The sequence below is a fragment of the Bos indicus x Bos taurus genome, chromosome 28 (genome assembly GCF_003369695.1).
Source record: "Bos indicus x Bos taurus breed Angus x Brahman F1 hybrid chromosome 28, Bos_hybrid_MaternalHap_v2.0, whole genome shotgun sequence".
NCBI classification, from domain to species: Eukaryota; Metazoa; Chordata; class Mammalia; order Artiodactyla; family Bovidae; genus Bos; species Bos indicus x Bos taurus.
Window position 1 is genome coordinate 8,476,709 of NC_040103.1, and position 25,750 is coordinate 8,502,458.

The 25,750-nt window shown below is 38.2% G+C and overlaps 1 protein-coding gene across 4 annotated transcripts in view; it reads right to left on the minus strand.

The window, feature by feature from the left end:
• LYST (lysosomal trafficking regulator) overlaps positions 1-25,750 on the minus strand; it is a 176,246-nt gene that overhangs the window by 71,628 nt on the left and 78,868 nt on the right. For all 4 annotated transcript variants that reach the window (XM_027530926.1, XM_027530925.1, XM_027530923.1 and 1 more), the window contains 9 exons: positions 21,098-21,271; positions 20,037-20,186; positions 15,993-16,130; positions 14,331-14,529; positions 8,384-8,515; positions 5,621-6,248; positions 4,748-4,925; positions 2,876-3,045; positions 1,286-1,516 (listed from right to left, as the gene is read on the minus strand). In XM_027530926.1, the coding sequence (XP_027386727.1) occupies positions 1,286-1,516; positions 2,876-3,045; positions 4,748-4,925; positions 5,621-6,248; positions 8,384-8,515; positions 14,331-14,529; positions 15,993-16,130; positions 20,037-20,186; positions 21,098-21,271 (2,000 nt within the window). The remainder of the gene's footprint in view (positions 1-1,285; positions 1,517-2,875; positions 3,046-4,747; positions 4,926-5,620; positions 6,249-8,383; positions 8,516-14,330; positions 14,530-15,992; positions 16,131-20,036; positions 20,187-21,097; positions 21,272-25,750) is intronic.

The window sequence follows — 25,750 nt, forward strand, 5'->3', positions numbered from 1 at the left end:
AGCAGTAACAAACAGCTCTTAGAAGGAGCCTGCTGGTACTCTTTCCAAGTTCTACCAATTTCATGTACTATACTGTAATCAAGACTAGACGTTTTGAGGAAATACAATACTTTGTATTTCTCATCTGCGCAAGACACAGACCCTAAATAAGACAGGTGCCCAGTGAAAACTGAACTAAGCTGACTACGAATTCTCTCTTGTACCAAGAGGGTCTCCCTGGCCTAGTGAGTCTCCCGGGCCTAGAGAATCACTGAGGATATGCTCTGCCTTCTCTGCAAAAGTATATTAATATTTAATGCTTTAACATGCAGTAAGATGGTGCTTCTGAAGATTTGTAACATGAATATTATGCTAATAAAAATGTTACACTGTATATCCTAAATGAGGACACCAAAGGCACAAAACCCAAATAAAAATATAACCTCCTGATATATTTTTCAAAATTGTTAATCAATCTGGTGGGCAACCATTTGCCAATGTACTTCTGACTGAGGGGACATATGTATACTTCTGGCTGATTCAGTTGATATATGACAGAAACCAACACAACATTGTAAAGCAATTATTTTCCCATTAAAAATAAATAAATAAAAAAAAAGAAATTCAGTATGGTAGTTAACAGTGGGAGAAAACAGTGGGTAGGAAAAGTGGGAGAGTATGTTGACTGTAAAGCAGAGACTTTTGAAGTGAGAAGATTCAGCCTCAAGTTCTCTATTTACTAGCTATATGATCTGCAACAAGTTATTATATCTCTCAAATTCTCAAATTTCCTATTCCAGAGGGGGATAATACTTTCTATAAGACCATAGTGGAAGCTTAGTTAATATATCTGAGGACAGGTAAATTTGTTCAGGGGCTTCCTAGGTGGCTCACGTGGTAGGAATCTGACTGCCAATGCAGGAGTTGCAGGTTCGATCCCTGGGTCAGGAAGATTCCTCAGAGAAGGAAATGGCAACCCACTTCAGTATTTTTGCCTGGGAAATCCCATGGACAGAGGGGTCACAGAGTCGGACATGACTGAAGCGACTGAGCACACACACAAATTTGTTCCTTGTTTTCAGGTTCTAAATACCTAAATGTAGGTCATATAAATATCTTTAAAAAAAAAAAAACTTTATTGAAAATTATGGAAAATATACCCTCTCAAATCTAATCAGATTTGAAGGAAAGAAATTCTTTGAAAATATTATGGAATATCAAATGCTTTAAAGTAACCTGCTACTCAAGTTTTTTCTTTTCCAAAGTTGTTAATCAGAGGTAGTTTTAAACAATGATTTAAACTTACATCTTTTCTAATCCATTCAGGGTTGCTACTGTATTACATAACACGTAGAGTAGACCATTATCCAACAACATATCTGCTACCTTAGAACAAGAATTTAATATTTGGAGAAGAAGTAAGAGAGCATTATGCAAGAGCACATTGTCGTATAAGGAGGTCTCTATTAGTCCCAGTATAGGAATGACAGACCACTTCTGAAAAAGTCCCATGTTTTTCACATCTTCCAGATCAAATCTATAATAAATAATACACAAGAGCATGTTAGAAGCAACTAACCATGAAATAAGGAAAAAATGATTGCAAAATTGGCCATTTTGTTGATCTGATTTTGAGTTCCTGTATATTATTTGCCTCTGTGATGGAGGTTATGGTTTTTCCAGCGGTCATGTATGGATGTGAGAGTTGGACGATAAAGAAAACTGAGCACCAAAGAATTGATGCTTTTGAACTGTGGGGCTGGAGAAGACTCTTGAGAGTCCCTTGGACTGCAAGGAGATCCAACCAGTCCATCCTAAAGAAGATCAGTCCTGGGTGTTCATTGGTAGGACTGATGTTGAAGCTGAAACTCCAATACTTTGGCCACCTGATGCGAAGAGCTGACTCATTTGAAAAGACCCTGATGCTGGGAGGGATTGGAGGCAGGAGGAGAAGGGGACGACAGAGGATGAGATGGTTGGATGGCATCACCGACACAATGGACATGGGTTTGGGTGAACTCCAGGAGTTGGTGAGGGACAGGGAGGCCTGGCATGCTGCAGTTCATGGGGTCGCAAAGAGTCGGACATGACTGAGTGACTGAACTGAACTGAACTGAACTGATGGAGGGAAGTTATTGATGTGTTTTACACCTCATTTTCCTTATCTGTCAAATGTGTGTGATGATACCTGGTCTACTTTCTTCTCAAGGCTGTTGTGAGAATCAAATGAGATGATGCAGAATTGCTCTGAAAAAGCCAAAAGCTTATGCAAATGAAAAGCAATATTGTCAATGCTACAATTAATAGGTCAATTCCTTGATGTCTGAACTGGCCTACTTGCAAACAAGTAGCAGACACTTAATAAAAAGACACACTTCTCTCTACTTTATCAAATATAGAAATAACAGCTTAACATTTCTGCCAAACTTTTGGCTTGGGATAAAAATGTTCTTTAAGTTTTGCACTTATTCATTAATCCATGAGCATAACACCAGGTCAAAGCTCAGGAGTCGGTATGCTGGTTTACTCTTTTCTCAGATAACCAGCATCCCTGAGGGGAGTTCAGAGCTTGTCTATGGATCCCTCATGTAATCTGCTGCTGAGACTATGGGGGCCACCTTCTTCTCAGGTTAACACTGTATGCCAAATCTTAAATATCACTTTCTTTCATTTGATGCAGCATTTCTTTCTTTTCAGTGCCTAGCTAGTGAATGAAATGCAAAGCAAGAAGTTATAAAAAGAATATCACATGGAAAATAATAAATTGGTTCACCTGGAAAATGACTTCTAGCAGATTTTTTCTAAAAGTGATAGAATAATTTTAAGAGTCAGTTCAATAAATTTTACATTTAAGAAAAAAGATCCCCAATTCTGGTGAAGGGAAGAACCCACTTACTCTTCATCAAGGCCAATACGTCGGCCAAAGAACATTTCAATGAAGCATTCTAATAATTCCTGAGTTCCCCGATGAAGATACAACTGGTTGGCTAGTAAAGAAAACCCACGATTCTTCAGAAATTTATCTTTTTGTTCCTTGGATGCTCTATTAAAATATGCATCTAATAGCTAAGGAAAAAAATTAAGACAATTTAGATAATATATTAAAGTTTTATATAACATATACAAATCAGACAGTGTACTATACCTGTAGTTGTAAGTTGTTTAACTTCACGTGTATAGAACATACAAAGCTCGAAAAAAAGGGCCACCTCTTCAGCAAAACAAACAAACCTAAAACTTTCTGACTACTATAGAATGCTAATGATGCTCTGTCTTGGAGGTCTTAGGTAGCCTTAGTTGAATGTAAGTAGAACATTTGTGCCTAATTCTGAAAAAAGAAAGATTAGTCAACACTGTACAATGCTTTCTCTCAAAGAACAAAAATATATATCCTAAATCTCTATTTTTCTAAACTTCCTGACATTTTATTTATTCTAAGCATAGGCCTAAATTTTTACTTTCCCAGCATCTTAAATGTAACATTTATATAATCAAAGTAATTATTTTTCCTTCCAAACTCACTTCCTTCATGGTTCTGGTCTTAGAGCACAGAAGCACCATCCTCCTAGACTTTAAGGCTGATCTCACTTTGGGCTTTTCTCATCCTGATTGCCCACGTGTAATTAGCAAAATCTCTCTCCTCTATTCCAGGGAAGGTCTCTCAAATCTGTCAGTCCTTTGACTTCCCACTTCCCCAGATCAGGGACTCATCATCTCTCCCCTGGATCACAGTGCGAGCCTGCAAACACAGTGCTCCCACCTCTTTCCCCTGTGATCACTCCCTTACAGTGGTGATAAGACTATTCTTTCCTGAAACACACATCTCTTTACTGTCTTACTTAAAATCTTTCTAAGTTTACAGCATAATACAAAATTATGAATGCTTTTGCATGAATCCTGCCCTTGTTCCCCCATCAGAATTATTTGCTTTTCCTATGCTCCCATTCCTCTTTATTAAAACTACCACTGAAGCACCCATCACAGAAGCTCTTACATTTTACTTAGTTGTGTATATGTCTCTCTCCCACACTGGTCTATAAACTCTTGAATGCAGGGGCTTATTCCCTTTTATATCCCACAGAGCAACCAGCCCAGTGTTTTACACATGACATGGAAGCTAAGTAATTACTGGGTTGAACTGAGACTGCTTACACAATGTCCCACATCAAATTAAAACAGTGGGATTCTTTGAAGACCATTTCAAAGGGTTGTTTCCTAATGGGAACCATTCATATCAAACCTTTATTCACTCAATAATGTACTTAGGACCTTTTATACATCAAACACAAGATGCCTACCCTCATGGAGCTTATATTTCAGTGTGGGAGAGTAATAAAAAGTACATAAATTAAAAAGGTAATTATAAAACATAACTACGATGCTATTATAAAACAAATGAGGAGCAGGGCTAGACAGAAGATGATTAGGGAAAGTCTCTCTGAGAAGGTGACATCTGAGTTTAAACCTGAAGTTAATTGTCTAACATTTGACAATAATATACTCAGGGGAGACCTCCAATGATCTATGTGTTCCTTGTAAGTAGTAGATTTAAAAAACACACTGATACAAAGTAATATATGGAGGAAGGCTTAAAATTGGATGATAATACATATAAAAATTGGGATAAGCAGTAACAAATTATATCAGCTCATGATGCTTAAGAATAAAATAAGATTTCAGGTCTATTTGAATACATACATTCAAACTTTAAAGTACACATATATTTATTCTTCCAAATTAAAGCAACATATTTAGTATTTGCCCTTACTTTAATAACTTCTTGTTGTACAGCAGGTGATGGGTGGTTGACGAGGACTAAAAGTGTATCTGCTTGAATGAGCCTGTCCATCACATCTTCCAGCATAACATCAGGCAGGATGAGAAGAACTCCACTTAAGAGTTCATACAATCCACAGCATATAGGTACCAAGCAGTCTTCGGTTACACTAAAACAGAGACCCACAAAGGGTCATAAACACAATATCAGGGGAAAAAAAGTAGTGCATCATGATTACCTTAAGATGAGTAGTAATAATTTTCACATGTGAAACATAAGTTCATAAGGTTTAAAAATGTTTCCTGATTTAACTGTGATTAACAAATCTGCCATCACTTTTTAATCACCAGTAGTTTTTAGATATATAGTCTACTAAACACTAGTCTGCTCTACCTCTGTGATTTCCAACTGCCACTTGTGCTGTTTAAACTATTTAAAAATTCAGTTGCTCAGCTGCACTGGCCACACTTCAAGTGAGCATGTGTCTTTTGCAGTGGACAGCACAGGTGAACATTGCCATCACTGTGGGAAGTTTCACTGATGGTGCTGATTTGGGGAACAATAATAAACCATATAATTTTCCTGAACTGAAGAGTTTTTCTCTAATAATTATATGGAATTAAATTAACCATTAGATAATCTTTTCTTCAAGAATTATTTATGGTTTAGCCTTTAGTTAAATATGGAATTATCACCTAGTATTAAAGTAAGGAGAAAGGCATCTTTGCTTGTTGTTAACATACACGTTGTACTATGTTACAGAATACAGAGTCACAGAATAAAGAGATTCTACAAGTACAGAAATTCTTCAAAGAACAGTTTAAAAAAAGGGAGGAAGTGGCTGTCATACAAAAACACATGTACCTGTGAGCACCGGCAGTTCGGCTGTGGTGGGGCTCATAACCAAGGGAAAGAGCAAAGTTTTCCCAGTCATCGGCGTTCCTGTCAACAAGACTTGGCCACCGGCCGACAGCCGCAGAGCCGTTCTGTGAGGGGAAAGCTAGCCCCAGGCTGGCAATGGTGCTGTGGCTGCGCTGGAACGAGGCCAGTCCCTTTAGGTAAAGAGGTCGGCGTGGGCAGGACTCGTCCCCAGGACTGTCGTCGTCCGATCTGGGCTCTGCTCCGAAGTCTTTGTGATCTATGTTGACCGCCGGAAGTTCCAAGGCTCCTTTTGGGATATCACTGACAGAGGCTTGGGCCAAAAGGGCAGGTTCCGTTTCACAAACCATTTTTGCAGACTCACAGCTACTGATGAAGGCATCTTGTTTGCTTTTTTCCAGTGTCTCAGAACTCCTCAAAGGGCTCCATTTCTCTGGCTGGGAAGCAACGCCATCATCTACAAAACTCTGTAACTTGTCAATACTACAACCCAAACTTCCAGTCAGTTTTCGTGGCTTTATGTGAGGTGAAGCAGTAGGAAATGCTGGGAGGCTTCTAGAACGCAGCATACTGGCAGTTACCTGCTTTGGAACAGCACTGGAAGAATTGTTTCCTGGTAAGAGTAGACAGGAAAACAGCACTGAAAAGTCAGCTCAGTGGGATCACTTCTCCTTTGTACTGTCAGTCCCAACCACAGAAATAACCCATTTATCCAGTGATGTTCGTGAACACATACAGGATAATGACTGTAGTGACTAATGCTTAAAATTTGTGTTAAAACTATTTTTGTTTCAACTACTTTTAATTAAAAATTTTCCAAAATACCTATCTCTTGTTTCCTTAATAAAATATAATATTGACTGAATGATTCAAAGTTACTGGGATGAATGGTCCTAATGAAGTGAATTAAGTGAAAATCCATTTACCTCAGGCTAACAGTCCCTAGGATGCAGTTTGTTTTAGATTTTTTTTTTTTTGATGTGGACCTTTTTTAAAAAATCTTTTTTGAATTTGTTAACAAAATGTTTCTATCTTATGTTTTTCATTTTTTTTTGGCCACAAGGCATGCAGGATCTTAGCTCCTTGACCAGGGATTGAACCTGTATCCCCTGCATTTAAAGGTGAAGTCCTAACCACTGGACCACCAGGGAAGTCCCGAGGATGCAGTTTAACACAGTGGAAAGAGTGTTGGCTTTTTGATGAGACAGTTCTGTTAGTTAGGTGGCCCTAGGTAAATAATTTAATTATATGAGTGTTCTTTTCTTCAAAGGTAAAATAAGCACATAATAAATATGTGCTGAATAAACAGCAGTGATAGCCGTACTTGGAGTTATTATTACCAGGCTAAATGTCCCTAGACTCTTCTCTCACTCCTCATTTCTGCAGTCACTTTTTGCTGCTATTATTAAGAAGCAGTTTTTCTCTTCTTGCCACAGCTCTCCAGTTTTCTGCTCCTCATATTCTACACAGAAGGAGATAAGAAAAATCACTCTCATCCTTAGTGTATGGGATATAAATGAACGCTCCTGAAGGTGTGGTCTGTGGGCCAGGAGCACGGGTATCAGCACCGCTGTGTGGCTGCTGGAAATGTACATTCTCACGCTCCATCCCAGACCTACTGAATCAGAATGTAGAAGGCAGGGGCCCAGGGATCTGTGTTTTAACAAGCTTTCCAGGTGATTTTTCAGCATCTAAAACTTGAAAAGTACTGATATACAGTAAATAAGGACTGAATGAACTGCTTAGAGCTCAGGCTCTGTGGCAACAGAATAGCTCCATAATTCAGAAGTTCTTCCTAGTTATTTCTGGATTTTGGCTGGAGGAATAAGGCTGCCAAAGGGGTCTGTTCAAATGACCTGGAGAAAATGGGGGCATGATTGTACTAGAAAAAGTTTCAGAACGATGCTCAACGATTTTAAAAATGACATATCCTAAAAAATTCCAAATAAAACTAATTAAAACACAGCCTTAAAAATTATAATACAAGGCCATAAGATGTGCTAGGGAATAACTGAAACTCTTTGGGAGAGAAAGAAAATTGGAGCTTAATACCCAGATACTTTCACCTAGTATCCATGTCTCTATCTTACTGGCCTATTTAATAATCTGTATCAGAGCTGGAGGTGGGACCTAGTCTTTCATTGGCTAGTGAAATCTATGCTGAAAGAGGAAAACAGGCAGAGAAAACTTGGGGATAATGAAAAAGAAACCAGAAAGATAGGAAGTTTTCATAGAGAGTGGGAGACTGGAATTTCAGAGGTGGGAAGTATTCTTTGATGATGTTCAAGATGGACACAAGCAGACTGGAAGGTAAAGTAGAGGGAAGGTCCCCAGGGTCAAGGATCTCAATGAGGCTGCAGTACGGATGGCCACTCACACGGTAAGTGAAATGGTCCAGAATGAGTTCAGATGGAAAGAAGACAGCAGTTTTTGAAGACAAAGTTTTTGAAGAAAATGAGAAAATAAATCAGAAGCCTAATGAAAGACTGATAAAGGGGAACAAAGAATTTCAGAATAAAATAGCATGAGCCTCATCTATCTCCTAAGCTCTCCTGAGAATTACTTGCTCTACTGAGTGTGAGTTACTAATATCAGAAAGTAGTAAATGGAATCCTTAAATATATTCTGTAATTTTAAAGTTTGGCTTTCCATTTATTTAGTCTATCAGGCTGTGCAAACATGCATCTATATTCAGAACTAAATAGGAAAGGGCTACACTTTCATTATCACTTTCGTTTGTTTGTTTACCTTCAGGTGGTGAAGCAGTAAAATCTGATGGGCTTATTATCATAAATCCAGGACTAGTAACAGACTTTCCTCCACTGCTAGAATGCCTCAAGTACATGATTGATTGTACTTTTTCCTGAAAGATCTTGCCATCTAGAATCAAAATAAATTTTGAGAAAATTTTTAAAACGGGTAAGACAAAAATACAATGTTAAAAGCAAGTCATTAAATACAAACAGGTACAAAAATATTCAAAGTCAAAAAAATGGTGTACTTTATACTAATGCACATTTTGATATGTGAGGATACTCTACAATTTCTTACTTTAGACTCTTTTGTTAACGAACATTAGCTACATTAACTTCTATTTTCTTTGAATTCCAACTGTACTTATAGTTATTTCTATAGTGTAACAGCTAACTGTTCACTTTTTATATGCTAACATGATCTTTCGAAGGAGACTGTTCATTTCTTCATTACTTGAGGGAAGGTCTATGTCTTCTGTTTTTACACAGCCCCAGTATGACTCTAAAAATTAATACATCCAGCTTAATCTTCCTTTCTGAGCTTCATACTTCTAAATTCAACAGCTTGATTTCTTAAATGCAACACAAATGCAACAAATCTAAATGTGAGTCATCCTTCTGCCCTAAATTCACTCCTGCCTTGTTCTCTGGTTCCCATAGTACAAGTACCTGTTTCCCATGCAGGATCTGGGAGCCACCCTTGACCACAACCTTTCCTTTATCCATGTCAAGTCAGTCTCCAGGTTATACTGACTTTGTTTCTTGAACTCTTCTCATCCCTAGCACAGTGCTATAATGCAGGCTTTTATCACCCCTCACCTGGATTATCATCACAGACTTCTCAATGATATCCAGGATGGACATCTGGCCACCCTCAAATCCTCATAGCTACCAGCATTCTCTCCATCAAATGGTAAGCTCTGCTTAAAACCTTCCAGGGGCTCTCCGTTGCCTCCTTACCACTCTGGATAAAGTCCAAGTTTCTCATCTAGAGCAATCTCCATGAACTGTCTCCATGCCCCCTTACCAGCCTTCTTCCTGACATTAATGTCAGCAACACCAAGCCATTTGCTTTGCCTGGAAGGCCCTTCCCTTCAATTCCTAGTCAACTCAGAGCAGGTATCTCCTCCTTCAGGAAATAGCCCCTTGCAATGCACTGCTGTGCTTTCTACATGTTATACTTACCTGTTTATGCCTCTCTTCCCTTTACTAGACTTTACTCATCTTTGCAACTACTCTGTGCTACCAGAATCTTGACATTACTTTATTCACTAGATGTTTGCTGAACCTAATACAAAGTCATGCTGTATAATTTCACTTGGCTTTTTACTGCAGCTGTATCATTTTATTCACTATTACATGGCTTAAAATGGCTGTTTACAATCAGTTCCCCTCTCTAAATTTACTATTTAGCTTTCTCAATGTATTCTCTGGCTTGCTTTCTTACCACATCGCATTTTCTTAGTTTTTTAAAAAATCTCATTATTCCATTTTTTAAAAAAATACTGAGATTACTCTTTCTTGTTCCATCCTTTAAATAGTATTACCAATAATTCTATCCTTAGCTTCCTTGTTTCTCCCAACACTTTTCTTCAGTGGTCTCATCTGTTCCCTAAGCTTCAACTCACTTCTATGCACGTTGTTCCTCTATGCTGAATTATATTGTAATAACTGAGGTGGCGGTGAGGAGATACCCCTCGTCCAAAGTAAGGAGCAGTGGCTGCGCTTTGCTGGAGCAGCCGTGAAGAGATACCCCACACCCAAGGTAAGAGAAACCCAAGTAAGATGGTAGGTGCTGCAAGAGGGCATCAGAGGGCAGACACACTGAAACCATACTCACAGAAAACTAGTCAATCTAATCATACTAGGACCACAGCCTTGTCTAATTCAATGAAACTAAGCCATGCCCGTGGGGCAACCCAAGATGGGCGGGTCACGGTGGAGAGATCTGACAGACTGTGGTCCACTGGAGAAGGGAAGGGCAAACCACTTCACTATTCTTGCCTTGAGAACCCCATGAACAGTATGAAAAGGCAAAATGATAGGATACTGAAAGAGGAACTCCCTAGGTCAGTAGGTGCCCAATATACTACTGGAGATCAGTGGAGAAATAACTCCAGAAAGAATGAAGGGATGGAGCCAAAGCAAAAACAATACCCAGCTGTGGATGTGACTGGTGATAGAAGCAAGGTCCGATGCTGTAAAGAGCAATATTGCATAGGAACCTGGAATGTCACGTCCTTGAATCAAGGCAAATTGGAAGTGATCAAACAGGAGATGGCAAGAGTGAACGTTGACATTCTAGGAATCAGCAAACTAAAATGGACTGCAATGGGTGAATTTAACTCAGATGACCATTATATCTACTACTGTGGGCAGGAATCCCTCAGAAGAAATGGAGTAGCCATCATGGTCAACAAAAGAGTCTAAAATGCAGTACTTAGATGCAATCTCAAAAATGACAGAATGATCTCTTTTCATTTCCAAGGCAAACCATTCAATATCACAGTAATCCAAGTCTATGCCCCAACCAGTAATGCTGAAGAAGCTGAAGTTGAACGGTTCTATGAAGACCTACAAGACCTTTTAGAACTAACACCCAAAAAAGATGTCCTTTTCATTATAGGGGACTGGAATGCAAAACTAGGAAGTCAAGAAACACCCGGAGTAACAGGCAAATTTGGCCTTGGAATACGGAATGAAGCAGGGCAAAGACTATTAGAGTTTTGCCAAGAAAATGCACTGGTCATAGCAAACACCCTCTTCCAACAACACAAAAGAAGACTCTATACATGGACATCCCCAGATGGTCAACAGCAAAATCAGATTGGTTATATTCTTTGCAGCCAAAGATGGAGAAGCTCTATACAGTCAACAAAAACAAGACCAGGAGCTGACTGTGGCTCAGATCATGAACTCCTTATTACCAAATCCAGACTTAAATTGAAGAAAGTAGGGAAAACCACTAGACCATTCAGGTATGACCTAAATCAAATCCCTTATGATTATACAGTGGAAGTGAGAAATAGATTTAAGGGCCTAGATCTGATAGAGTGCCTGATGAACTATGGAATGAGGTTAGTGACACTGTACAAGAGACAGGGATCAAGATCATCCCCATGGAAAAGAACTGCAAAAAAGCAAAATGGCTGTCTGGGGAGGCCTTACAAATAGCTGTGAAAAGAAGAGAAGCAAAAAGCAAAGGAGAAAAGGAAAGATATAAGCATCTGAATGCAGAGTTCCAAAGAATAGCAAGAAGAGATAAGAAAGCCTTCCTCAGCAATCAATGCAAAGAAATAGAGGAAAACAACAGAATGGGAAAGACTAGAGATCTCTTCAAGAAAATTAGAGATACCAAGGGAACACTTCATGCAAAGATGGGCTCGATAAAGGACAGAAGTGATATGGACCTAACAGAAGCAGAAGATATTAAGAAGAGGTGGCAAGAATACACAGAAGAACTGTACAAAAAAGATCTTCACGACCCAGATAATCACGATGGTGTGATCACTCATCTAGAGCCAGATATACTGGAATGTGAAGTCAAGTGGGCCTTAGAAAGCATCACTACGAACAAAGCTAGTGGAGGTGATGGAATTCCAGTTAAGCTATTCCAAATCCTGAAAGATGATGCTGTGAAAGTGCTGCACTCAATATGCCAGCAAATTTGGAAAACTCAGCAGTGGCCACAGGACTGGAAAAGGGCACTTTTCATTCCAATCCCAAAGAAAGGCAATGCCAAAGAATGCTCAAATTACCACACAATTGCATTCATCTCACACACTAGTAAAGTAATGCTCAAAATTCTCCAAGACAGGCTTCAGCAATACGTGAACCGTGAACTTCCTGATGTTCAAGCTGGTTTTCGACAAGGCAGAGGAACCAGAGATCAAATTGCCAACATCCAGTGGATCATCAAAAAAGCAAGAGAGTTCCAGAAAATCATCTATTTCTGCTTTATTGACTATGCCAAAGCCTTTGACTGTGTGGATCACAATCAACTGTGGAAAATTCTGAAAGAGATGGGAATACCAGACCACCTGACCTGCCTCTTGAGAAATCTGTATGCAGGTCAGGAAGCAACAGTTAGAACTGGACATGGAACAACGGACTGGTTCCAAATAGGAAAAGGAGTACGTCAGGCTGTATATTGTCACCCTGCTTATTTAACTTATATGCAGAGTACATCATGAGAAACGCTGGGCTGGAAGAAGCACAAGCTGGAATCAAGATTGCCAGGAGAAATATCAATAACCTCAGAAATGCAGATAATACCACCCTTATGGCAGAAAGTGAAGAGGAACTAAAAAGCCTCTTGATGAAAGTGAAAGAGGAGAGTGAAAAAGTTGGCTTAAAGCTCAATATTCAGAAAACGAAGATCATGGCATCTGGTCCCATCACTTCATGGGAAATAGACAGGGAAACAGTGGAAACAGTGTCAGACTTTATTTTGGGGGGCTCCAAAATCACTGCAGATGGTGACTGCAGCCATGAAATTAAAAGACGCTTACTCCTTGGAAGGAGAGTTATGACCAACCTAGACAGCATATTGAAAAGCAGAGACATTACTTTGCCAACAAAGGTTCGTCTAGTCAAAGCTATGGTTTTTCCTGTGGTCATGTTTGTATGTGAGAGTTGGACTGTGAAGAAGGCTGAGCACCGAAGAATTGATGCTTTTGAACTATAGTGTTGGAGAAGACTCTTGAGAGTCCCTTGGACTGCAAGGAGATCCAACCAGTCCATTCTGAAAGAAATCAGCCCTGGGATTTCTTTGGAGGGAATGATGCTGAAGCTGAAACTCCAGTACTTTGGCCATCTCATGTTAAGAGTTGACTCACTGGAAAGAGTCTAATGCTGGGAGGGATTGGGGGCAGGAGGAGAAGGGGACGACAGAGGATGAGATGGCTGGATGGCATCACTGACTCGATGGATGTGAGTCTGAGTGAACTCTGGGAGTTGGTGATGGACAGGGAGGCCTGGAGTGCTGCGATTCATGGGGTCGCAAAGAGTCAGACACGACTGATCGACTGAACTAACTGAACTGGTATCATATTCTTTGGCTCAAAACAAACACAACAAAACAAAATTCTTCAATTACTCCTGAGTAGAACACAGGTTTAAGTTCTCTGATCTTATATTCAAGGACTCATTTAATATGATTTTGTGTGTGGTTGAATAAATGATGATCCCAAGCTATATTTATGATACTATTTCTCTGCTGCTGCTGCTGCGATGCTTCAGTCGTGTCCGACTCTGTGCGACCCCAGAGACGGCAGCTCACCAGGCTCCCTCATCCCTGGGATTCTCCAGGCAAGAACACTGGAGTGGGTTGCCATTTCCTTCTCCAATGTATGAAAGTGAAAAGTGAAAGTGAAGTCGCTCAGTTGTGTCCTACTCTTTGCGACCACATGGACTGTAGCCTACTAGGCTCCTCCATCCATAGGATTTTCCAGGCAAGAGTACTGGAGTGGGTTGCCATTGCCTTCTCCTTTACAAATCTCCTATATTAGGTAAAATTCATTATTCTTTATTTTCTCTATTTTTCCTTGCTTTAAGTCACTCTCTTCACCTGATAGTAATTCTCTAATGCCCATGGGAGATTATTAATCTATTAAATCTCTCTCCATATCTGTCTGATGAAACCCTAACTCTCCTGAAATCAGATCAGTTCTTTTGTATCTATAAGGTACTTGCCAGATGTTATTTATTATAATTATTTCAGCACATACATTTACCCTCACCTCTTGGTTTTTAAGCTCTCTGAAGGTACAGACTATGTCTGGTTCACTGTATGGACCTCTGTCCTGTCCCATTTCCAGTGTGTAACTGAGCAGTTTCTAGCACAGAGGCCATTCAATGAATATGAAGCAAACATGGATCAAATGGGAAGAAAAAAACGAAAGTGGAAACAGCCAAGATCAAACAAAAATGATTATACCTACCTATGTGCAAAGAAAAATAGAAGTTTGTGGGGTTGTGACAAACATAAGTATTAGTAGGAGGATGAACTGCTAAAAGGAAATTGAAGATAATCGTCAATAATTCCAAATCCGGAGGAGATCCAAGGACTTCTGCTGTAATTTTCACAAAGGATCTACAAACCTCTTGGGGCATGGATATAAGCTGCCCCTCTTTGTGTTCCTGAAAAAAAAAAAAAAAAACTCTCCTTAATTTAAAAAGAACTGTCAACTTAACTAACATTTCTCATTTAAGCAAGATAATTCTGTTTAAGATAGAACTGTGTTGGTTTCCTGCTCTAGACTAGATATTTACCATAAAACTGAGTTGCTATTTCTCTATTCAAGCAATCTTGCTATTAAAATTTATTAAAGCCAATGGCCCCATATAAATGTTAGCTACTACTAGTACTATTATCACTACTGCTTCTGCTACTACTAGTTTGGGTTTAAAAGAGAAAATTTCTGATAGACAAAACTGGTTACATGAACAGAGTATGTTCCAGTCTACAAAGTTATTACTCGCAACAGCTCAGAGAGGTTTTATCTTCATTTCTACAGTATGAAGGCCTGAAGTGATTGTATGACTAACTTAAACCACACAGAAAACATCTCAGTAGTGCAGCACAACTCAAACTCAGACCTTTGATCTCCTTCTACTGCATCATCTACTGCCTGGAATAATCAGACCTGGCAGAATGCTACATTACTGCCAAAAATAAAGACAGATATAAATAAATTACTTATATATTCCAACTCCACCTCCCCAGTGCATAGCAGCTGGCTTTTAGATCAAGGCTAGATCTTTCCTCTCTGTCCAAATACACAGTATATCTCTGCATCCACTCTTCTTCATATATTCTTTTGTATTGCTGAATCAGAAAACTTAAAATCTAGATATTAACTTTAACACAGGTTAGTTTAACTACCTCAGATATACGGAGAGAAGAGGAGTCTACAAAAGTCAGTCAAGATCTCACAATGGCCAAGTCAAGACAAGAACACAGATCTCCGAACTTGCAATTCAGTGTTATTTCTGCCTCAACCATCTTTTTTTTTTTTTTTTTTTTCCTAAATCGTACCCCTGTGACTTCCCAGTGCTCCTGGTCACCACTTCAATTACTCATTCCTGAGTTCAGCCCAGTCTAAGCTTCTTCAACTTTGCCCTCTCCACTGACTCCTTACAAATAGTCACTGGTATCCTACCTCATTAAAAAAAGAAACAAAAAACCCTTAAATTGACCTACTGTGAAGCTTTTGTTAACAGTCTGTTTCTCTTTTCTTTTGCTGTTGGACTTAATAATCATGTATTCTCACTACCTCCGATGATCCACCTACCACACATGCTTAAAGTTCCCAGAAATCTGGGTCTTGCCTTCTTCATTCTGATGAAATCTTGTAAGCTATTAAGAATTTCCAAGCTGATGGCATTCTCTCTGTCCACATTTTCCGGGAACTTCCTACCTTATTTGGCTCTAGAGACCACCCCTGTCTGGGCAGGTTCTCCTCTCTCTGCCTATTTTCTTTACCTCTTTCATAGGAAAAATTTCATTGGAAGTCCCACAGAATTTCAGTCCATGGTATTCAGTTATTAAACAAAAACCACTGCAGAAAATACCTCCAGAAGTAAAGTTACATAAGGAGTACCTGCAAAACCTGGCAAGTCAGTAGAAAGTGATGAACCACTCGAGCTTTCAATAACTGCTTAATATTAAACATCTGCTGCTGGTGGTCTGCTCTGATGAGGACTTCTAGGGCTGCCAGCAGAGTTTCCCAAACACCGTGCTGAGAAAACAAACATATGCACAGGGTTACTGAAAAACATGGCTCGTACTTTTTAGAAGACATGCAATACATCAATTTAACATTGTGTAAACACTCACAATTTGTCAAAGATTAAATCTGTCTGAAAAAGCAAATCTAAAAATTTATTCCCAGATTATTATTTTTTTTTGACAATAGGTCATTTCTAAAAATTTATGTTCAATGCAATGCTGCATTAGGGGCTTTAGGACACTAACCTTTCTGTGGCATTAAATGATGTACAGTATTTTCAAAAGATGAATTATCTTAGGGAACTTATTTACTATTTACTACAGAGAAACACATTACCCATATAAATTGTTTGCAAATAATTTATTTTGAAAGAGCATTATTAAAAACATATAGACTTCAATGCTAATTTGTGTACTCAGCATTTAATCAAATACTTTTAGGAAAAAAAATGTACTAAACTGAAAATATTTACTGACAGTGTAGAAATTCTGAATTTTTGGATTAATTTACTTTTAAGTCCAAATTATAGAATCCTCCACACAGTTACTAAACATGCAGTTTAAATAATTAGCATCCTCTTAAGGTACTTTAAAATGCTTCTCCCATAGTATTCACAATAATAGTGAAAAAGAAATCTTACATAGACAACCACTACTGAAAGATAATCTTCACCTCATTTTATTACTTCAAATGATCTTTCAACAAAGCTATCAACAAAAAGCAAAATTAACGGGTTTTGGTTGTAGGTTTGCTGTTTTTCCTGCCATTATATGATGGAAATGAATAATGAAAAGGCCAAGGAATTGATAGACTTAATCATACTATTCTAACCAAGGCCTCTCTCTTAACAGGACAGGATCAAGAAGCCCTGAAAGAAAAAGGCATATGAAAATTTGAAGACAAAGCAGCTCAAATATGAAAACCTGATTCAGGACTGAAAAAGAATATTACAACAGAATATTGCCTAAGTAAACCAACAACCAGACAACCAATGAACAAAAACCAGAACAACTCAGCTAAAAAAGCAATTAAAAAAGAAAATTAAAAAAAAAAAAGAAAGAAAAATTTATTTCAAATCCATAGAAGTATCCATGTATACCAGTTTTGAATTTGACCAAAAAATACTTTGCTTACTAGTCAAAAATTTTTAATGCTCAAATTAGCATCCTCTTTTGAAATACTAACACAGCTGTCAATTTTTAGTTAAGATTCAGTCTTATAATCTACAATTAAGCTATTTCTTTATTACATGTTTATATTCATACCGCCTTCGATCCAATCTGTTTGCATTTACTATCCCTATGTTCGTTAGCTTTCTCTCCTTGCAACATCATGGGTATTTTTATACATACGTATATATGTTGTTATTGTTTAGTTGCTAAGTGGTGTCCAACTCTTTGTGACCCATAGACTGTAGCCCATCAGGCTCCTCTGTCCAGAGGATTTCACAGGCAAGAATACTGGAGTGGGTTGTCATTTCCTTCTCCAGGGCATCTTCCTGATGCAGGGGTTGGACCTGTGTCTCCTGCATTGGCAGGCAGATTTTTTACTGCTGAGCAACAGAGAAGCTCACAAATGCATATATATTATATGTGAATGTACATGGAGATGTGCATTCTGAAATTCTGAAAGAGAATTTATTCAGAATGAGAAGTCACAATGAAATAGAAAGTTTTAAAAACTGAAAAATACCATAAAATCTAGAAAAAGCTAGCTGCTTGACACAGCTCCATAATACTTACGCCTGTATTTTGTAGGAGCATATTCTTGGACTGCTTCTTCATATAACAATAATTTGGTAATATAATTTTATACAGGGAGAATAGAAAAATAATCTGTCTCTCCTCTAGCATGTTTGGTCAAAATTTATTTTTGTTAATGATAGATTAGAAAAGTTTTCTTTAGCTTCATAACTTGTTATTGATAGTAAGTCTGGGGTGACTGTTGCCAAATTTGGAAGCAACCAAATATTTTAAAATTGTAAAGGTATACACGTTGAATTGGTCTTCAGTTGCATTTGATGATAATGGTGTTACACTCGAAATAACTCTAGACAATCTACAGTCTACACTAGAACTGAGGAGGCTCTACGAACCAAACCATAAAAACTATACTTTAGCTAGGGCAGAAGGAAAAAGCCCCACATTCACTTTCCTTGCTGGGTCCTTGTGAAGACCACACAATCCATCATCCTGTTGTTAAGATTGCCTAGATCTAAGATCAAAGCATGCTCCTTAGTTTATGCCTACCATGAAGCCAAGACTTCATAGCCTTGCTCCGCAAACGGACACAGCTCTGACTTCTGGACAACATGGCTCCCCTACTCAGAAGTGTGGCCGTTTCCCTCTCCTTGACTCAACTCTACACACTCTTAGCAGGATTCCCTTTCAGAGTTTATGGTAAATGCAAGTCTCTAATTGATTCAAGTGTTTTCCAGCATGAGTACTGCTCTAACTACTTTACTGCTGCTACTGCTGCTGCTAAGTCGCTTCAGTCATGTCCGACTCTTAGCGACCCCATGGACTGCAGCCTACCAGGCTCCTCCGTCCATGGATTTTCCAGGCAAGAGTACTGGAATGGGGTGCCACTGCCTTCTCCAACTACTTTACTACCTGCAGCCAAAGTTCTGATCCTGACTCTCCAGATCAACATTATCTATGGCTGTCTAAAACCTTGCACAGAAATTAATCTCTAGATTTCCATTTACAATTAACGCTACACTGAAGCAGTAAATTTGTTTTGTTTTTGAGGAGACTGATTAGATGAATATTTAAAAGCACTTGTTTCTCTGTGCAGCAAAGAAAACAGTCAACAAAGTGAAAAGGCAATATACAAAATGGGAGAAAACGCTTATAAACCATATATGAGATAAGGGATTAGTATGTAGAATATATAAATGACTCCTACAACTCATTAACAGAAAATCAAATAACTCAATAAAAAAATAATCAAATGACCTGAATGGACATCTTTCCAAAGAACATATACAAAGGGTCAATAAGTATATGAAAAGATGCTCTTCATCAACCAATCATCAGGGAAATGCAAATCAAAACTACAAGTTATTATTACTACCTCATATTCTACAGAATAGACACTATCAAAAAATAACAATTGTTGGTAAGCAGGTAAAGAAATTAGGAGGAGGAAAAGGCAACCCACTCTAGTGTTCTTGCCTGGAGAATCCCAGGGACGGCGGGGCCTGGTGGGCTGCCGTCTATAGCGTCGCACAGAGTCAGACATGACTGAAGCAACTTAACAGCAGCAGCAGCAGCAGGTAAAGAAATTGGATCCTTTGCACATTGCTGGTAGGACTGTAAAATGGTGCCTCTCTTACAGAAAATAGTATGGTATAGTAATTCTGTTTTTTAAAAATTAGAATTACTATATGACTCAGCAATCCTACTTTTGCATATGTGTCTAAAATAACTGAAAACAGGATCTCAGAGAGATCTCTGCACATTTATGTTCACGGCAGCATAATTCACAATAGCCAAAATGTGGAAGCAACCTAAGTGTCCATGACAGATGAACAGATAAAGAAAATGTGGAAAACACATACAATGGAATAGTGTAAGAAAGAAAACAGTCTTGTCATATGTTATAACACAGATTATCCTTGAGGACACAATGCTAAGTCAAATAAGCCAATCACAAAAAGGCAAACTCTGAATGATTTCACTTGTATTAAATATCTAATACAATCAAACCAAAGAAACAGAATGTAGAATGGTGGCTGCCAGGGACTCGGGGGAAGGGAAATGGGGAGCTGTTGTCCACTGGGTAGTCAAACCAAATGAAAAAGTTCTAGAGATCTGCCATATGACAAAGTGTATATGGTTAGTACTGTACATGTAAAAATTGCTAAGAGGGTAAATTCATAACAAACGCTTTTTAGCCACATAAAGTACATGCCTCTGCTTTATTCCATATCTTCCAGTCTAGCAATAGTTCCTCTAACAGTTTAACATCCTGGATTATAGCATTAGACTCTACATCCAACTTAAGTTCTCCATTCTCATTGATATGAATGATATCTTCACCACAGCAACCTTCAAGAAGGGTCTACAGAAAAACAGCATTAATACAAGATGCATCAATAATCAATCCAAAAATTCAACAGAAATATTAAGCTTTCAATCTTAGCAGTCATAACATTAAATTCAAAAGAAAACTACTGAATAACTCAGCAATTCACAAGGTATCTTTACCTTGTTTTGTAAAACAATTGAAGTAATAAGAAAACCCCCAAATTTCAAATATTTATAAATGACTATTTAGTTTCAAATATGGAGTAAAATAAACTATACCCTATATTTAAAATTCAATGAATCTGTTGAATTTTAAACTTTTTCTAAGAAGTATTCATGCCACAAGTGTATGGATCTTGCTCACTTTAAGAGTTGGAGTCTGGGGGCATGGGAACAGGCATTGGTCTTTTGCCTTAATACTAGAACCCTCGGGAAGAAATACTTTCACAACGTTACCAAGTGCTTTTAATTGGAAAGGTATTTAAAAATGTGATTACAGCTGAATCACAGTAAAAAGCTAATACGGCTTTAAGATAATAACTCTACAGCAGCACTGCCTCTTGAGAACGGCACAGCACTAGGTGTCTGGAGAACTGGGTTCGCCCCCATACCTGTGGGGTCTGAAGCAAGCAGCAGTCTATATGAGTCACTATCACCAGTCTACAGAAGGAGGGGCCAGCCCAGGAGGTATCACTGGCTTATCAAGATCTAAAAATCTTAATTTTTTCTTATATTCTTCTAAAATGTTTTAAAGGAAATGAAAATGTAATTATTTAAATGACGAAAAACCCAGAAGAGCCTTCGTTTGATTAAACACATACTATCAAGTTTCCTTAATTTTCTTCAGAAATAACTGAAACACGAAACTCTATTACCAGGAGACTTAATGAAGAGGTAAGTATCACTGCATACGAAACCCTTAGAATAAGTTTTATGAGAACGTACCTTCAAAATGTGAAAGCCAACAATGCATTTTTGTTTGATCAACACCTGATGAATCATGGAAAGTCCATTACAGTTTTCTAACTCATGTATTCTCTGTTGGTTGTATTTAATTAATGAGAGTATAACTCTCAATGCTAACGCTTGAGTTTCTTCACAGCTACTGAGTTCCACAACCTAAAAAAAAAAGTAGATAAATTTTTTCTAATTTTTTGAGATTAAAAATTTAACATGTGGGGTTATCTTCCATTATGTAATACCAACCTATCAGTTTTATTTGAAAGTTTATTTTTTATTGCTGACACTGTTTGTAATTACTTAAGAACTGTAAACAAATAAAACCAATAAGTTCCATGCTCTTATGTCTCAAATATGCTATAAATTAACTATAATAACATTGATATTTAGAAGTCAGTAGCATTTTATTGGTGATCTGAAGTGTCAGCAAAATGCCTCATATTTTTGATGCTTAGTCAACAAACAGGCTCTATGTTCTATGCTGTGGAAGATGAAATAGACTGCTCAGACTGTAAACAGGCAGACTACCTACCTCCAGTGGGGCCTGCTGATAGGTCAAAACATAAGACGTAAGAATAAAAACTAAGGATTGTGACTTGTACTTCAATTCCCCCAATGCTTTCTGGCAACTACTATATGTAAGAAACAAACATCCTATTATGATTTGAAAAGGCAAAGAAGAGTGAGACAATATGAATGCATGAGAGCACAAAAACTACTTCTAACTCCACCCTGCTCAGGATGTGAAGCCTATGTGAAGAAGATCACTGGGAGAGAGAGCAAAACCACAGGAAGCAGGGATAAACAGGTGTCTAAGGGTGGGACGCAGTCAGGAGAGAGATGAAGATTGGATTCACAGTACGTCTAGGAGGCTGCAGGCTGCCTATCTGGCTGCAACCTGGATGGAGGAGATTAAGCTCAAGAGGTAGGCTATACCTGTAAGGGTTTTAAGGAAACTGAATTTTACTTTTGTAGGGGAGGAATGATACTGAACAGAGTTTCTGTATGTAAAAACATAGTTTAAAATTCTTTTTGGCAAGATCCTATATGTATGTGAGATAAAAAATTAATCATTTTTCTTGGGATCATCACTGTGTAAGAGTAATCAAAATAAAATGATGCCCCAACCTCTAATGCTGAAGAAGCTGAAGTTCAAAGGTTCTATGAAGACCTACAAGACCTTCTAGAACAAACACTAAAACAAGACATCATTTTCATCATAGGGGACTGGAATGCAAAAGTAGGAAGTCAAGAGATACCCAGAGTAATGGGCAAGTTTGGTTTTGGAGTACAGCACAAAGGCAGCAGAAAGGCTAACAGAGTTTCAACAAGAGAATGCACCAGTCTTAGCAAAACACCCTCTTCGAACAACACAAGAGACGACTCTCAGTTCAGTTCAGTTCAGTCGCTCAGTCGTGTCTGACTCTTTGCGATCCCATGAATTGCAGCACGCCAGGCCTCCCTGACATGAACATCACCACATGGTCAATACCAAAATTGGATTGATTATATTCTTTGCAGTCAAAGATGGAGAAGCTCTATACAGTGAGCAAAATCAAGACCGGGAGCTGACTGTGGCTCAGATCATGAACTCCCTATTGCAAAACTCAGACCTAAATGAAAAAAGTAGGGAAAACCAGTAGATTATTCAGGTATGACCTAAATCAAATCCCTTCTGATTATACAGTGGAAGTGCCAAATAGATTTAAGGGAGTAGATCTGATGATAGACAGAGTGTCTGATGAACTATGGATGGAGGTTCGTAACATTGTACAGGGGGTGGTGAACAAAACCATCCCCAAGAAAAAGAAATGCAAAAAGGCAAAATGGTTGTCTGAGAAGGCCTTACAAATAGCTGAGAAAAGAAGAGAAGTGAAAGGCAAAAGAGAAAAGGAAAGACATATCCATCTGAATGTAGAGTTCCAAAGAAAAGCAAGGAGAGATAAGAAAGCCTTCCTAAGTGATCAATGCAAAGAAATATAGAAAAGCAACAGAACGAGAAAGACTAGAGATCTATTCAAGAAAATTAGATATACCAAGGGAACATTTCATGCAAAGATGGGCTCAATAAAAGACAGAAATGGTATGGACCTAGCAGAAGCAGAAGATATTAAGAAAAGGTGTCAAAAAAACACAGAAGAACTATACAAAAAAGATCTTAATGACTCAGATAACCACGATGGTGTGATCACTCATCTAGAGCCAGACATCCTGGAGTGTGAAGTCAAGTGGGTCTTAGGAAGCATCACTATGAACAAAGCTAGTGGAGGTGATGGAATTCCAGCTGTGTTATTTCAAATTCTAAAAGATGATGCTGTGAAAGTGTTGCACTCAATATGCCAGCAAATTTGGAAAACTTAGCAGTGGCCACAGGACTGGAAAAAGTCAGTTTTCATTTCAATCCCAAAGAAAGGCAATGCCAAAGAACATTCAAACTACCACACAATTGCACTCATCTCAAACACTAGCAAAGTAATGTTCAAAATTCTCCAAGCTAAGCTTCAACAGTATGTGAACCAAGAATTTCCAGATGTTCAAGCTGGATTTAGAGAAGGCAGAGAAACTAGAGATCAAATGGCCAACATCTGCTGGATCACAGAAAAGGCAAGAAAATTCCAGAAAAATATCCACTTCTGTTTTATTGACTACACTAAAGCCTTTCTGAGGATCACAAAAAACTGAAAAATTCTTCAAGAGATGACCACTTTACCTGCTTCCTGAGAAATCTGTGTGCAGATCAAGGAGCAACAGTTAGAAACTGACATGGAACAATGTTCCATTTCTCAGGAAGCAGGTAAAGTGGTTCAAAACTGGCAAAGGCATATGTCAAGGCTGTAAATTGTCACTCTGCTTATTTAACTTTAATATTTATTTTATATGCAGAGTACATCATGTGAAATGCCAGGCTGGATGAAGCACACGCTGGAATCAAGATTGTCAGGAGAAATAGAAATAACCTCAGATATGCAGATGACACCACTTTTATGGCAGAGAGCAAAGAGGAACTAAAGAAGCCTCTTGATGAAAGTGAAAGCGGAGAATGAAAAAGTTGGCTTAAAACTCAACATTCAAAAGATGAAGATCATGGTATCTGGTTCCATCACTTCATGGCAAATAGATGGGGAAACAATGGAAACAGTGACAGACTTAATTTTCTTGGGCTCCAAAATCACTGCAGATGGTGACTGCAGCCATGAAATTAAGACGCTTGCTCCTTGGAAGAAAAGTTATGATCAACCTAGATAGCATATTAAAAAGCAGACATTACTTTGCCAATAAAGGTCCATCTATTCAAAGCTATGGTTTTTCCGGTCGTCATGTATGGATGTGAGTTCGACCATAAAGAAAGCTGAGCACCAAAGAATTGATGCTTTTGTACTGTGGTACTGGAGAAGACTCTTGAGAGTCCCTTGGACTGCAAGGAGATCCAACCAGTCAATCCTAAAGGAAATCAGTCCTGAATATTCACTGGAAGGACTGATGCTGAAGTTCCAATACTTTGGCCACCTGATGCAAAGAACTGACTCATTGGAAAAGACTCTGATGCTGGGATAGATTGAAGGCAGGAGGAGAAGGGGACAATAGAGGATGAGATGGCTGGATGGCATCACTGACTTGATGGACATGAATTTGAGCAAACTCTGGGAGTTGGTGATGGACAGGGAAGTTTGGTGTGCTGCAGTCCATGAGGTTGCAGAGTCAGACACAACTGAGCAACTGAACCGAACCGACTAAATTTGATGAAAAAGGAAAAACCAAGTATACACATTTTGAAATTATACAAAGCTATAAAAGTAGATCACAAAATGTTGACGAGAAGTTAAATGAAAAGTTTTTATTTTAAAACACTAGTTTAATATCTATTCAACTAGATACTACATGCAAAAAAGCGTATTAAAAATGGAAAAAGAAAAAGAAAGAAAGCTTAGAGTATGGCAGGTCAAATGCTAACCAAGTATTTATTTTATAAGCACAGTAACAATAACAACTAACATTGATATGTCTCTTATTACAAAAGTAATCAAAGGTGCCCCCACTAAAGAAAAAAAAGAAAGGGAGACATATGACAATGGTGCAGAAGTTACACTTAAGCATAAAATTTGGAAGTGAAAAAGATCAGGGTTGCTTTAATTAAACAAGGATTTGGACCACAAGGAAGTAGAAATGATTCATACTGAAGCGAGACCATTTGTACCCTCTATTTGGATTTCAGCAGTCCTTGAAACAGTCATGTACACCACTGTCTACTCCACCTCAGGAAAGAGATTGTTCCAGTCCACAGATGGCTAAACACAACAGATAAATAAACTTAATTCTCTAAAACAGTATCCATGGTGTGAATCAAACTTTTTGACTTTCTCCTTCTCTTTCAAAAAATTTCAATCCCAAATGAGTTATTTTTGTACTTATTTGTTGACCTTTATTTTTCTCCAAGCATATGGAAGTTTCAAGGGAAAAACAAGTTTCACAAATCTTGTTCTAAGAAATACATTTCTTCTCTATTTTTATTATAGCATTTTTTTTCTCATTGACAATATTAAATCTTATACACTTAATAGTTAATGGTTCTAATTACATTTCTAGATAACAGAAGACTCTGACATCTTCATAAATTATTTAATTAATTTATTTATTTGG